Below are 14,913 nucleotides of genomic sequence, written 5' to 3'. Positions count from 1 at the left end.
TATCACCCCCACCAAGACAGACGAGATCTTGAATTGAAGATGCGCTCACACACAAACACATGGCGAGGGTGTGGCTGTGGAATGCGTAATCACATACGCACAGGGAGAAAGAACACTGCTGTGGGATCCTGCTGGACGTTTCTGTTCGGTTCTCTTGAGCCCATCCGAAAACAGAAAGCACACACTCACACACACGAATGTTCCTCGCTCTGCATTTCAAATAGTTTCCGCTGGGGTCCAGACAAAAAGCACGTCCCCCTCCCCTTGATAGACGGCGTCACCCACCCCCTGCCTCGCTGCAAGGGACCGTTTTTCAGCAAGCAGCTGTTCGGCTCTCCAGGGAATAAGCGGCTCCTTGGCTCCACACCTCGACGCAGCCTCTCGCCGTCGTGCTCGTCTACTGTCATTTATTTTATTTATTTTTATTTATTTTTTGGCTTGCAGGATAAGTGGCAGAGTGATGATTTTGGAAGTGAAGGTGGAATGCGGGGATATCTTACAGATCCTGTTAAGGAAGAAAGGAGAAATTTAGAGACGTTCAGAGCGACTCTCTTCATCCTGTCTTATGAGCCCCCACCCCCTTTTTTTCTTTTTTTCCTTTGGTTTGAACCAGAAAAAGCTTCAGGCAGCTGTGATGCAGGTGGAGAGAGCCTCCAGGCCACTCTGAGCCGTGAGAGTTGAAGCTTTTTCTGCAGAAATGTGCAGAAAACATCAAAGCGAGGCTGCTGCATGAAAGAGGAGATGAATTCAGCTGACCAGCTTGGCTGCAAAAAGAAAACCATGTAAGAGCCAGGGATGCACTTAACAGTGTCTCGCAAAAGTTTTCACACCGCTTGAGCCTCTTCTTGTTTTTGTTGTGCTGCAACCACAAGTTTCTGTGTATTTTCCTACGTTTTTATCAGCCAATACAAAGAAAGTGCTGCATAATGATGAAGGGAAAAAAAAAACACATCACAAATTTCAGGTTTTGCAACAAATAGAAATTTGAAATGGGTTGCATGAGTTTGTATTCGATGCCCTGAAAAAATGTTTGGCTCCAGGCAGCTTTAAGTCTTTTGAGCTACATCTCTAAAAGGTTTGCACATCTGAAAAACTTGATTTTCTGCTCATTCCTTTTTTTTTTGCAAAATAACTCCCAGTCACTCTGAGTATCTGTGCATATCAATTATATTTAAATACGCATTTATTGGTCATTTTCAGCTAGATTCAAATTTGACACATCTTAACACTRTGGCAGTATTTCATGTTAGCCTGCTGAAAGGCCTCCATCCAGAATCAAATCCTTATAGTCTCTTCCAGATTCTGTTCTAGGATCATTCTGTATTTAGTTGCATCCGCCCTCCTACCAAATTCCCATGATTTCCTAGTTCTGCTAAAGAAAAGCATCCCTACAGCATGCTACTGTGACTCCCATGTCTTACTGCACAGTAGTTTTCTGCCACAAACTGCTTTTTGGGTGTACTTTAAAGCAAAACATAAAATTTTGGTCTCACCCAAGTGTAGGAGCTTTTATCCCATGTTTGAGATGTCTCCTATAAGTTCTACTGCAAACTGTAAAAAAAAATAGACTTCCTATTGTTTTCTTTGAGCAAGGATTTCTTTTTTGCTACTTAGTTGTGAATGTTTGAACCTTCTCCAGAGTTATCATGGGCCTCTGCTGCTTCTCTGATAAAATATCCTCTTCTCCAGCCTGTCCGTTTAGTTATCGTTGGTTCGTTTTTGCATCTGGCGCTTGAAAGACTGGGACATTTTTAAATTGCTCCATGATGTTACCTCTGACCTGTCTGCTGTGCTACTGGCTCTTCATGATGCCGTTTGTTTGCTAATGTTCTCCTGTCAAACATCTGGGACTTTTGTAGAACACCAGATTACACACAGGAAACAATCATTTCCTTCCAGTTCACTACTTTGCGGTGATCTGAAGTTTGTGGCCGAAATGTGACAACGCGTGCAATCAGCAATCAAGAAGGATTACTGCATTTGAAAGGCAGTGTGTCCTCCATTTATTTTCCTCCTTGTGGCTTCAGCCTGCCACCTGCCCATCCTCATGGCCTTCCTGTTCTCTCTCTGTCTCTTTCTGCTTTCTGGTCTCTGGAGTAACACATGACTTTCTTTCTTTCTTTCTTTTTTATACCTATAGTCTCTCCACCTCGCCGTCACAGGAAGGCTCTCCTCTTTTGCAGCCTTTCCTTTCTTGCACCATCTCGACGTCTTCCAGTCTGCCGCTCTCTGATACAACTGTCCTGATTCGGCTCTTTCTATTCCAGATCAGCCTCAGTGTGAAACTGTCTGCGTTTCTTCCCGTTCCTTAGTTTTATTTTTGCACCCAAGTGGATATACGCGAGCTTACAGCTAACCTGCTAATCATCCCGTGCTGATGCGCTATTAACGCGTTACGTTTAGGTGAATTTTATCCCGCCTTAAAGTGAGAACGCAGGGATAAAGCGAGCCCTCTGACGTGGCAGCCCATGGGTGGGGTGCTTGCATGTTTATCCGTGTCTCCTCTTCCCTTTGATTGGGCCGCTCAGCTTAAATTGGCTCGGCGCAGACGTGCAGCCTCTCAGATCCCTCAGCCTGATGACAGCTCTGCCTCAGCGCAGCTAACAACAATCTCTCTCTCTCTCTCTCTGACTTGCTCTCATTTTCTCTCTGTTTCTCACACTTCGTCTCTGCCGTTCAGACGTGGGAGTGGAGGTGAAGGGGGAGGCGCAGGGAGAAGGAGAAGGAGAGAGAGAGAGAGAGAGAGAGAGGGAGAGGATGAGAAAGGAAGCGGGTGAGAAAGGGGCTGATTGAGGAAGGGAGAAGCGAGGATGGAAGGGGGGGGAACAAATCGGGGAGCTTATAGGATATCAGAAGGTGAACGGATTGAGACGCTGGGAGAGACGGAGCAGCGGGGGAGCAAAGAAGCGGAATGAGGCTAACAGGAAAAAAGAAGGAGGAAGGAGAAATAATGAGAGGAAGAAGTAGAGAGTAATGGTGGAGAGAGCATGTGGGGAGGATAACAGGCAGCGATGGTGGGTGGGGTGTTTTGATCAGCTGCCAGCTTTTCATCCCTGCCAGTCTGCACAGAGGAGAGCAGGAAAGGAAAAGGGAGCAAAGGAGGGAGGGAGGAAGAGAAAATGCAGATGCAGAGAAGGGAGGGAGGGAGGGAGGATGTGAGCCTGGTGCCACCGCTGCCTCAATGCACTGCTGCTCTCTGCTGAATGTCAGCATCTCTGCCTCTCTCTACCAACCCCCCCACCCCCTTCTCCCAACCCCACTCGCATTTGACCTTCCACGCTGTGCTGCACTGTCCATTCATCACCAGCAGATGGTGTCTGTCCCACAGGAAAAGCAGGTGTGGTGCAGACTGTTAATGTTCACCAGAAAAGCAGGGAGCCGTTGTAATTGTGGAGGTCTGAGGGTGCTGGAAATGTTTAACAATTAGTGAGTCTGGGATGATAACGATGAATCTGTCCTTTGTAGTTGAACGACAATAACAGGGGCAGGATGAGCTGCGTAAACTGCACTGCGTGTGACATGCGGTATATCCAGTCGATTCACATTTTGGATGTGCACAAGTATACACTTTTCCTTTTAGAAAAGTAAAAGTAGGACAGGAAGGGAATCATGAGAAGAAAAGTTAAATCATGAGCTCTGCTTGTTCACGTATGTCTTCTAAAAATAAAACAAAGAAAGTGAAACTTCCACAATATTCATTCAGACTTGAATCATACATGGACTCTTTCCATGCAGCGAATATTATTTTGGGGTATCAGAGTGAAAGGGGGTTAATAAAAATACATAACAAACCTTTCAGATCTTTCTTTTTGTGAACCAATGCTGAAATCCATTTATCATTTCCCTTCCAACAAATAATTACGCAGTACCTTTTGAATATCATTGAAATACACTGCGGTTGTGACAATGTATCTAAAATTTTAGGATGTATGAATACTTTTGCAGAGCACTGTAACATAATCTACAACACGATGCTGCGAAGCGTCGACTTTCAAAGACTGAAAGATCTTCAAGCCTTGTAAAATATCAGCAACAAACACTAATGATTAATATGCATACACTTTACTAGTAACAGTTTTCTTTTCTTACCTCATGTTTTGGGCATTTGATGGAAAAATCATCCTCGTGGAATGTGCAGCCTACAGGCAGCAGGAGAAAAGGCAAAGAGGAAGATAAGCTTGCGTCGCAGCTAAACAAGAGAAATGAATCAAACAGACGCACAACACCCTTGAACCCCACGGAGACGGCAAAAGCCAGTAAACGATGAAAATGCAAAAGAAAGAATTGCACAGAAAGTAAGAGGAACGAGAGATGGGGCGCAAGTGAGTGGATGAGTTGCAGAGCGGGCAGGCAGATATGGCTGGTGCACTCAGCAGGATTAAAAAGGGCCTCACTCCGCTCCCTCTGCTGGCTCTGCAGACGTGGCAGGCCTTCTAATCCTCACACTGTACCTCTCTGGCATGAAGTTTCACAAGGGTAAGCCATGTCACACACATGCTGACACTTCCAACAGCAACAGCGAACAGGAACACACAAAATGGGTGAGCTGAGGGGACGTACACCTTCGTAACATGCTCCTGAGATGAACAATTTAGGTATTTAAGCAAGCATTGCACACGTCAGTAGAGGTTCACACACCCACATTTAGAGCCCCGACAGCCGCGTGGATGGATGGAGCCACAGGGGTTGCGGTCAATAATGCACACATAGAAACAACCCCCCCCCCACCCGTCTGGTTCCCTTCTCTTTTTTTCATACTCCCACTTTCATCATCCTCTTTAATCAAAGCTCTCTTTTGGGTTTTCTCTCTTTCTCTGAGCTCTCAGACGTATCGTTTCGCATTCAATATTGCTACTACTCTATGCATTTTCCCTCTCGGTTTACCCACATCAACTTCTCTTGACTCACCATTTAATTTTTCACTCTTTTTTTTTTTATTTTAACTCATGCTTGACCTCACTTTCATCTCTCCACGTTGGCTTCTTTTGTTTAAATTTCAGTCCAGTTCTCTGGTATTGCTTCCTACCGTAGTTTCTTACCTATCTCTTTGGCGCAGATGTAGTGGTACTTATAAGAGCAGCCTCTCCAACAGCAGCTGAGAGATGCTCCTGAAATCTGGCACTTGTGACAGCTCTGGGGTTCATCAGACAGAGAACAAAACCAGTAAAGCACCATTCTAAAATAAATAACACACAAAGAAGGAATGTCTTGACTGTATATTGAGCCTCTTTATGATTATTAACATACCGTTTGAGCTGACTTGTTGGCAGCTTCCTTCAGTCCATATAGCCTTCCAGCTACCATAATTATCCCCTTGGTCCAGATGGTACAGTTTTCATGAGCCCAGTGCTCCTTGGCCACTGCCTCCATTTGTAGCTTTTGGAATATGCTTTCATTGCCCTCTTGGTCTTTTGAAGTGGCTGTGCAGAGATTCTGGAGCTGCTTCATTCTCCTGAATCTCTCTCTGAGGGTAACTCTTCTCGGACCACCTTCCTGACACGGTCTTTCCGGTCTCAGTAGCCGCCTGTAGTGCCGGTGATGATGCCTGCTGTTTCCAGCCTCTTCAGTGGAAGCTTCTGTACTTTCCTCCTTTTCTGAGTTCCCTCTATCTTCAGTCTTTGAGGAAGTTCCCGGTTCTTCACTGCTGTTGCTGTCATTCCCGTGGGTCTTGCTGCCGTCTTCCCTGAAGAGTTGCGTATGTGTGATAGTCAAAATTTTCCGTGGAATGCTATCTTCTGTGTAGTATGGTCCACACAAATCACCCAGGTCTTTGTAGTTTGGTGGTTTCCCACACAAGCAACACGTAAGACGCATGTCAGATAGGTCTGTGTTTACCAATGGTCCTAGTTGCATGGCAGCAGTGTGTGGCACTGCTTTAGCAACTGTGAAAGGATTCCTCATTCTAAGTATGCCCTTTTTTCTCCGTCTCTGAAACACAACAGCATCTTCAGGCTTGTTGACTATGGCACACCAAGAAGAAAAGTCTCTAGAGTTGTTGATCCGTACATAAGGACAAAAAGACAGTTTGGAATTCCTGTTGATTGGTCTCCTTCTGATTCTTTTCACAGAGATGAACTCCATCTGCTTTTCTGTAACGGTCACCACAGGACCCACAATACTAGTCTCTTCACTTTCTAGGTTCTCTCGTTCTCTTTTTTCTCTTTCTTCTTTTGCTCTTTCCTCTCTTTGGTCCTGCTCACATCCGGCTGCCCTTACAACTGCCTCAATTACCTCAATGGCATCTTTCATTCCGGGTTTTGGCCCGGGTTTTTTGTGGATCTTCACTGGCTTCCCAGGAGCATGCTCCATTGAGGCTTGGCTTCTTTTTTGTTTAGTTGGGTTTGCGGATGGTTTTCGGCCTCTGCGAGGTTTTTGAATAAGTTCTGCAGAGATGGCTTGGGGGGTTTCTGTGAATTTATCCTCGCTAGTTGGTAGAGGTTCTGTGGACTTTGTGGACTCTGTGGTGGTGACTTTTTCCTCTATTCTTTCCACGGGTTCTGGCGTTTCTGTTGTGTTGAGCTCATCTACTGTCTCGGTTTCCTCTAAATTGGCTTCACCCTTTCTCTTCTTCCTCCTCTGTTTAAGGTGCATTTCATGGTTGTTTTTAATGGCTCTCTGTTTAGCAAGCCTTGGTGTTGTAATAATGAGGCTGTCTGCTTCCAAGGCTACCACGGACGCATCTGTACTTTCCACCATGGCCCATCTCTTTCTCTTCGTTCTGACAGACTTTGTGGCATCACTCTTGGAAGTCTGTTGTGTCCTCTCATCTAGAGTTCCAACTTCTAACCACGTCTCTGTTGAAGACGAAGCCTTATTGTCAGCAGCCTCCATCTTGGTTTCTGTTTTACCTTTTTCTTGTCTTCCATAATTCTTATTTGTAACCTCATCTTCCACTAATGGTCTCACTATATCTTTTGCCGATTCCTCTTGACTTAGCTCATGCTTGCCACCTTGTTGTGTTACTTCTTCCATTGCCATTGCTGCTTCTTGTTCTTTCATTTCCTCCTTTGTAAACTCTAGTGTCTCTGTGTTATTTATTTGAATAAAAGCCTCACTTTCCTTAAAGACAAATTCAGAAAAAGCCTTCGATGTAAAATCCTCACTTAGACTACTGTCTTGCTGGGTAGCTGGGAAGTGTTTTTTTGAGCTGGGAGATGTAATCTTCTGTACCATTGCCTCATATTTCTGCCCTCTGCCTTTGCGTGGAGGGAGAACTTTTGTTTTGGTGGGGCACTGAGGAGGCACCACAGGCACGTCACTGTTGGTAGATCCACTGCTGTTAGGGGGAGCATCTTTTGTTGAGGCACTGACCTGAGAAGCTTTCCTGGGTGGTCCCCGCTTTCTTCTGGGGCCTCGGACACTTTTGTCTTTGCGCGCTGGTAGAATCTCTTCAAACAGGACTGACTGAGATGGTAAGTTTCTTAGTTTGGGCTTTGGACCTCTCTTCTTTTTTACAGATGGTGTGGAAATGTCTGGGCTAGATGCACGCTTCAGTATTGATAATGTCTTTTCTTTAGATTCTTCAGAGAGGGCTGGCTTTGCAAGTGGCACGGGTGAGTGTAGGGAAACATTTGTTGTTATCATGGCATCAGGATTTGGAGTTAGTAGTTTTTTCACAACTATGACCTCTTTAACCTTTAGAGAGATATCGCTGATTTTATTTTCTGTTGGTGTTGAAGTTTGAATATCTTCCCCTCCCCTTTCCTTTTCTTTTGTTAGCTTATCCTGTGAGGGTTTTCTGGATCTTAACACCATATTGTTGTTTTCCCTTTCTTGTACCTTTATTTCTGGGAGAGATCGCTTTTCCTCTGTAGGAGATCTTCCATCTTGGTTATATTGCAGTGTTGCATGTTTTAGAGCTTTCCTGGTCCTGCTTTGCATTTCTGGGACTTCTTGTCTTGGATCTTCCCGGTCCATCAATTTTGATTTTGAAATTGAGCCCCTGGGGCGACCAACTGGAGCTTTGATGGGAGCAGCCTCAGTAGGAGGCAAAACCTCAGCAGGCTTGAGTCCAGGTTTTGGACCTGGTCTTAGGGCTGGTTTTGGTCCAGATTTTGAACCTGGTTTTGGTCCTGGTTTGTGCCTTACAACAGTTTCAATTTTCAGTGGCACTTCTGATTCATGTGATGCAGGCTTTTGTCCTGTTTTTTTCCCAGGTTTTGGTCCAGGTTTGGGGCCTGCCTTTAGACCAGGCTTAGCACCTGGCTTAGGCCCTGGTTTTGCACTGGGTTTTGACCCTGGCTTAGGTCCAGGTTTTGGGCCTGGTTTTCTCTTCACATTAGGTTCAACTTTTGTTTGCATATCTGGCGCATTAAAAGAGCGAGTGCACATTCTGGATTGAAAACCCTCTGTCAGCATTTTAGGAGTCTGGCTCACCATAGAATCCTGATGAGCAAGGTTAGTTTGATCTGAGAATAAAACAGTCTTGCTTGGAGCCATGCTCGATTTTTGCTGAGAGGAATTTGTTTCTTTGTCCTCTTTTTCTTCCTCCTTCTTCAAACTCAGCTGTCGCCTTAATGCCACACCTGAATGTATGATTCTCCTTCTACCCCTAACATGCTTACGCCCATATGTCCTTGGCTGAGCGGATGGAACCATAGGCTCTGGTTTAGCTAGTGGTGTCACAGCACTGGAACAACTTATGCCTGGTTCTATATCATCATCCCCTTTTTGAGGAGATGGTGGCGTGTCAGCCCAGGATGGGGCAGAGGGGAGTATTGACTTCCCTGGCAGCTGAGGAGAGTCTGGCTCCAGGACCTTAGCGTCGTTGTGATCAATATGATCTCTAGCCTGAGCCGGAGGAGCTGCCTTATCATTGAGAGCAGAGAAGACTGGCATAGCAGACTGTGGCTGAGGTGCTGTGTCGCCAATGGCTGACTCCCTTGTTGAAACATCTGTTGCTGTCGTTGCCGCTGCTGCATTAAGAAGACCGGGTCCCCCTGCAAAATCACTGTCAGTGTTAAGAGCTAAATTGTGGATTTCTGTTCTGCTGCAGAGATCTTCAGGAGGACTCATTGGGATGTCTTGGTCATTTGTGTGCTCTTCAGTTAATGACTGACTTTCTTTCTCCTCCTCCTCTTCCTCTGCTTCCTCCCTAACTTCTTTAGACAAAAGCTGTGAAAAAGAACTTTTTTCAATTTCTTCTTTCTCATCTTTATTTATCTCATCCTCTTCCCTCTCCCCTGCTATGTCTTTGTCATTCTCATGAGTTTTGCTCTCCTTCTTGTCACAGCTAGACTCTTCCAGGACTTCAGTTCGTGGGGTTGGAGAGGTATTTGCCGAACTGTCGTCTTTCTCTGTGGAATATGGATCCTGCTCAAGGTCTCCTCTTGAAATGAACGGCAACGTTTTCACAGAGCTCTCGGATGCAGTTGGAGATTCAGACTTGAATATCTCTGACTTCATCTCTTGACTAAAGTGATCTTTGTTACTAGAATCAGAGAGATCAGCAGGGGATTGTTCAACTGAATCTCTTGCATCCGAGTCATATTTGCTCTGGACCTCTTGGTACATTGCGTCTTCATAGCAATAGCCTTTTTCTGCCATGTTCGTGTTTATTTTGCTGTAGAAATTTGGGCATTTTTCCTCATCTGTCCATTTCTCTTGCTTCTCTGTAGGGTTGCTTGAGTCTGAATTACTTATAAAATCAAGAGTTTTTTCCATTGCTTCCTCTTCTTTTCCAGCAGGTTTTTCAGTCCAAGCTGACTCTTCAAAGTTCTCCTTTACAGGCTGATTGATGTGTTGTATTTCTGATGAGGAATCACTTTCTTGTTTCATAGGACTTGGTATTGTAATGCTTGTTGGAGATCTCTCATCACCGATGCTCTTCCCTGGGGTATTCATGCCATCTCCTCCTTGCCCTGCCGTGCATCTTATAGGATCTGGGGTAAGGTTGTGCAGACCCGAGTCCCCAGACCTAGTAGACATATCATCTGGAGAAGCAATGGAGCAAGAGGAGGCTGTGTCCAGGCTGAGTTGTGTGTTGTTGTGGGCCTGGGCTGGACTTCTACCCTGGCCAAAGTAATAGAAACCTCTGTCCAGTGGTTCATCACTGCTGCTGGAGTAGCCACCCTCATGGAGTTCCATAGGCAATGTTTGGTGCTGTGGGGTAGAGTAAGGTTCATGCATGGGGGCCCCGCCCACATTGCCACCACTGTCTGGATATGGAGGGCTTTTGTATTCTTCACCTTTCTTGGTGGAGGTCCCACTTCCAGTGCTGCTGTTGCTCCCACCACTGCTGCGCTTGCCGCCCTTCTTGTTTGCAACCAGGGCTTCTGAAAGCAGGAGCTGCTGGACATTATTGGAGATATTCTCCACCTGAGAGGTGAGAGCGTTCAGGCTCCACAAGCTGGGGTTTGATAACAGCTTCTCCGAGAAGCGCTCTTTCATTGTGGGCGCTTGTGGTGTCGAAGTGTAGCTGTGGGATGCCGTGTGGGATATGTTGGGCGAAGGGTGGGACCGCGGGGGCATTAGCATGGTGTTTGCGCTGGCTTGATCTTGCATACCAGCTGAAGAGGATGACGACGACGAGGCTGCCCCAGGTGTCATTGGTGGCTGGCCATACTGGAATGATTCTGGATTAGTCATCAGTGGTGAAGGGGTGGAGCTGTATGAGGGTGAGCGTCCGACAGAGCGAGCAGGGGAATGACTCGAGGAGGGACTGCAAGTCTGATAATACTGTTCTGGAGATCTGACAGGGAGCTCTGACAGACAGTAATTTTGTTGGGGTTGGTTATAGTGTTGGTATTTAGGGTGGGGTTCTTGGGGGTTGGTCATTGCCTGTAAAGAGGTCTGCTGCTCATAACCTCTGGGTGTTGACTGCTGGTACCCATAGCTGTTCTGGGTTGACCTGTAAGTCCCCTGCTTCAAACTGCTATGACTACTTAGCTGTCTGCTATACTGAGAATTTGGAGGTATGTTGTAGCCTTTATAACAATGGGGCATGGGACTGCATTTTTCCATATATGGGGATGGAGAGGGGGAGGGCTGTGGGTAGTGTAGGTGACTTTGGGGATACATGAGAGGTGAGGGAGCAGGGTTAGGAGGATGAGGCTGATGGTGTGGACTTGTGTAACTTGGGGTAGAAGGCTGGTGGCATGGGGTTTGGGAGTGCCCCAACATGTTTGAGTCTATGTACTGGGAGGATCCAGGTGCAGGGGAAGCACCAGCCTCCAGTCGCCCCACCATCTCCTGTTCATACTGTGCTAACTGTGCAGGGTCCTCCCATTTCTGCTGGAGATGGCCCTCGCTCATGTACTGGGCGGAATAATTTCCTGGGCCCATGTGATTACTATAGCCTCCAGGGCCCTGCAGGTGTTGACTGGGGTTTGGTGGAGGAACTTTGCTTCCTCTAAAGGATTTTTTTGCCTGTGAGGCTGATGAGCTTCCATTTCCATTTCCACTGCCTCCAGTACTTCCTGGGTACCCAGAATAGTTTGGTTGGCTGTAACAGTCCTTGGGTCCTCCGATTCCAGCTGCTCCACCTGTGGGCACATTTGCTGCATTAGACATAGCCTCATATCCTGACCTGTTGTGCCCGGGGCCAGGGCCTGGATGTGGACCAGGGCCTGGGTGTGGATGCTGCGGATGGGGATGATGTGGGTGTTGCCGGTAGGTCTCCAGGCGAGATAATTCATGGGGCTCCTGCTGATAGCAGGGTTGGTTGCTGTGGTAACCACTGTTGCGCTCACGAAAGGACTGCATAACTCACTCCGTCTGTAGCCTGAGCAGGGAGGGGGAGGTGAGGTGAAACGGGAGGAAGGGGAAGGGGGGTCTGGGGTTCTGAAAGTATGGAGGGAAGAAGGAGAGGAAATAGAGAAAAAAGACAAGAAATTATGAAGGTAGGTTCTTGGGGTATAAGCATTTTTCTTCGTCTAAGGAGAACTTGAGTGTGCATTTCAAGAGACACTTAAAGTAACAACTAATTTCTTTTTCTGAGAAAAACACACATGCAGACACACAGGCATTCAAATCCAAAGTTGGTAATGTGTTGCATGCATTCCCAAACACACATATTCAGTTTTATTGGTCTGGTTTGATTGACCAATGTAAAACCTAAAGCATTCCTTGGTATTATTTTCAATTCTTATACAGTTCTGTGCCATCATTTGTGTTAACTGTATGTCTTGATAATTAAGTCATTTTTAAATTTTAATTTCTTTAATTTTTCAACCCTTTAGTAATTTTATGTTATTTTTTGGTCAGGTGTTTATGAAATTTTCAGCTGGGTCCCTTATTCCTTTCTGGTCAGATAGAAACTCTAGTTCACTCCCAGAAGAAGTGGTCACTAACACACTGTGTGTGTGCGCATGCTCTAAATGCACCAGCAGAGGGGCTGTGTTGATAGTGTAAGATGCATTTCTTCCAGTATGGGACTGCGTTTTGGGACTATACGGTTTCACCTGCATGCGAGTGTGAGTGCGTGTGTGTGCGTAAGTGTGTGAATGTGTTTATACAGAACAGAGATGAACAGGGGAGAGGTGGAGACTTTTGCTGATCTATAAAAGCAAAAGAGTCACCAGGAGACACTGAGCTTCAGAGTGCGCGTGTGTGTGTGTGCGTGTGCATGTGTGTGTGTCAGGGTGTGTATGTGTGTGTGGATGTCCGAGAGAGTCAGTTTTAGCACAATATCCCCACTCTCAATCCACTCTGGGACCGTGTTACATCTCACCAGACACAACAACATTATTCATCTATGAATACTCTGTGTGTGTGTGTGTGTTTGTGTGAGTCCAATGGACTATCTTAAACTTGTGCACTTCTTGTTAAGAAAAGCTCTGGTCCATCTTTTTTTAAAAATACTACAAACAAATGCTCACATTTATTGACAAAGAGACACTTGTAAATTCCCATGGAGACCTAATATTCGCTTCCTACCATCCTTGCTCCCCCACTTTCTGGTCAATACCATTCCACCTGGGGTGACGTGCGTGTGGGCATACTTGTTTACACAATATCAAGGAAAAGAAGTGGGTTTCTCCAAAACCGAGCATGCTGAGAACAGCAGGCGGGTTCAGCAAAGACACAAATTATTTATTTCATCCAGTGGAGTAAGCCCTCTCATTCCACATTGAAGATTTTTCAGTGTCGACTGCTTTGCTATAGATTTCGCACTCCTTGAATGCTTTCCAAGTTACAACCTCAAACTTTGTTGTGCTTTTCGGGGACGTAATGTGATTAATTTGATGTGGAATAAAAAAAAAAGTAAAATCTAAAAATTGCAGCAGGCGGTTTTATGACTCGACCTCAGTCGGAAGAATGGATGCAGAGCAGAGTTGTGAGCAATGATTCTCAATCGGATTGGAGTCTGAACTTGTACTGGGTCAGGTCTAAAAAAGAATGTGTTTTGGTCTAAACCAGAAGTTTTAAATTCCAGTCCTCCAGGGCTGCCGCTTTAAGATGTGTCCCTGGTCCAACACGGCTGAATTACTTCATTAGTATGCAGACAAGTTTTTCAGAGCCCTGTTAATGACCTGATTATTTGACTCAGGTGTGTTGAAGCAGAAGCACAGCTAAATGTGTTTAAACTATTTATACTGAGATGAAATAACAGAGAAATTCTATTAATCACCTTTGAAGAGGCTGCACTGAATTTATTTGTGGGTATCAGTTTAAAGGGGGGGTTGATCCCCTTACTCTTCACTTTTATGTTTTCTATATAGAACTGGAAATCATGTTTGAGTTTACTTGGACTTTAACACTTCTTTACGTTGGTCTATTACATAAAATCCAAATAAAATGAACAGCATTTTGCGGTTGTAACATGACAAAATATGAAAAAAAAATAAATAAAAAAAAGTTCCTGGGGTTGGGCATTCAAGACATGACACTGTAATCGTATTTTTTGTGCTTGATTGCATCTTGCAATAAAACAAAACAAAGAAACCAAAGACACCTTCCCTCGAATCGATTTACTTCACGCTTGCTTTTTCTCAAACACACACCGCGCGCGCGTGTGTGTACGGCGGCGTCTACATTCCCGTCACGTCCCCCTTCCACCTCCATTCGGCACCTCCCTCCCTTTCCACTGTTATCTTCCGCACAGAAGCGCGGCACCATGGTGTCGACCGATTGCCGTATTTGTGGATGCACAACGTCTCCGCTTCAGTGAGGAGCAGAGAGGAGAGAGGATGGAGCACACATGCTGAGATCGCCAAATCCTCCCTGTTTATTTGTCTGCCCATTCTTCAGGGCTTGCATTAGAACAGAGAAGGAGGCTTGAAGGAGAAGCAAACTTGCATTTTTTTTATATATCTCCATGCAGGCCATGCATTACAGACAACCAGCAATACACCCACATTCCCCCCCCCCCTCTATTCTTGTCTTCTACTTTTCCAAGCTGATCGTATTTTGCATCTTTCAACAAAGTGATATCTGCACAAGAAAGATAATTCCCCTTCCCATTCCGCTATCTCCCCGTCTTCCTCGTCTTTCTATTTTCTCTTCAACCCTTCCCGATAGAGATGGGGGCGGCAACGAGAGGGGAAAAGACAACAAGGCGTTGGTGGTCTAATAGAAGGTGAAAGAGAGAGAAAGAAAGAGAGAGAGAGAGAGAAAATGCAAGCCACTAAAGAGACGGACGGTGAGGGGATGCAACAGCAGGGAAGAAGTGATAGAATGATAAGTTTGATGAGGAAGACAAAGAGAAGGGGGGCTGTAGAGGACAGAGGAGAATGCATGATTTAGTGAGTGGGCTTCACAGCCTGAGCTCATGGGAAATACAAACTGCAGCAAATACCACACATCCACTTGCATGCACATTACACACAAGGTGGGTCTACAGTGCTTCGCGAACGCATTCATATCCCTTGAAACCGGCTAATCTGCTGCATTCCCTCAATTTCTCATCTCCTAAAACTGTTAGATAGATTTATTTATCTGCTTTAACTTTTCTGTGCATGTTTGCTTATTTTA

The 14,913-nt window shown here is 45.6% G+C and overlaps 1 protein-coding gene across 2 annotated transcripts; it reads right to left on the bottom strand.

The window, feature by feature from the left end:
• Positions 1–425: 425 nt before the first annotated feature.
• Positions 426–11,781, bottom strand: rai1 (retinoic acid induced 1). Of its 2 annotated transcripts, XM_017306187.1 has the most exons (4): positions 5,248–11,781; positions 5,040–5,133; positions 4,090–4,139; positions 426–505 (listed from the first exon to the last, which is right to left on the bottom strand). In XM_017306187.1, the coding sequence occupies exons 1-4, from the start codon at positions 11,701–11,703 to the stop codon at positions 497–499; spliced, it is 6,609 nt and encodes a 2,202-aa protein (XP_017161676.1). In that variant the 5' UTR covers positions 11,704–11,781; the 3' UTR covers positions 426–496. The 2 variants fall into 2 exon arrangements, with proteins under 2 accessions (XP_017161676.1, XP_017161675.1); XM_017306186.1 differs by lacking the exon at positions 426–505 and having other exon boundaries at positions 764–4,139.
• Positions 11,782–14,913: the final 3,132 nt, after the last annotated feature.

This window comes from Poecilia reticulata, linkage group LG8 (genome assembly GCF_000633615.1).
Source record: "Poecilia reticulata strain Guanapo linkage group LG8, Guppy_female_1.0+MT, whole genome shotgun sequence".
In the NCBI taxonomy this organism is placed as follows: Eukaryota; Metazoa; Chordata; class Actinopteri; order Cyprinodontiformes; family Poeciliidae; genus Poecilia; species Poecilia reticulata.
Note: the sequence above shows the minus strand (reverse complement) of the source record. Positions and strands in the feature narration are given on the sequence as shown.

Excerpts from the sequence above, each read along its gene's own strand:
- rai1 (XM_017306186.1), bottom strand. The coding sequence starts at position 11,703 with ATGCAGTCCTTTCGTGAGCGCAACAGTGGTTACCACAGCAACCAACCC. Across the intron at positions 5,134-5,247 it reads CCAACAAGTCAGCTCAAACG|AGCTGTCACAAGTGCCAGAT; the intron begins GTATGTTAATAA and ends GATGAACCCCAG. Across the intron at positions 4,140-5,039 it reads CATCTGCGCCAAAGAGATAG|GCTGCACATTCCACGAGGAT; the intron begins GTAAGAAACTAC and ends TGCTGCCTGTAG.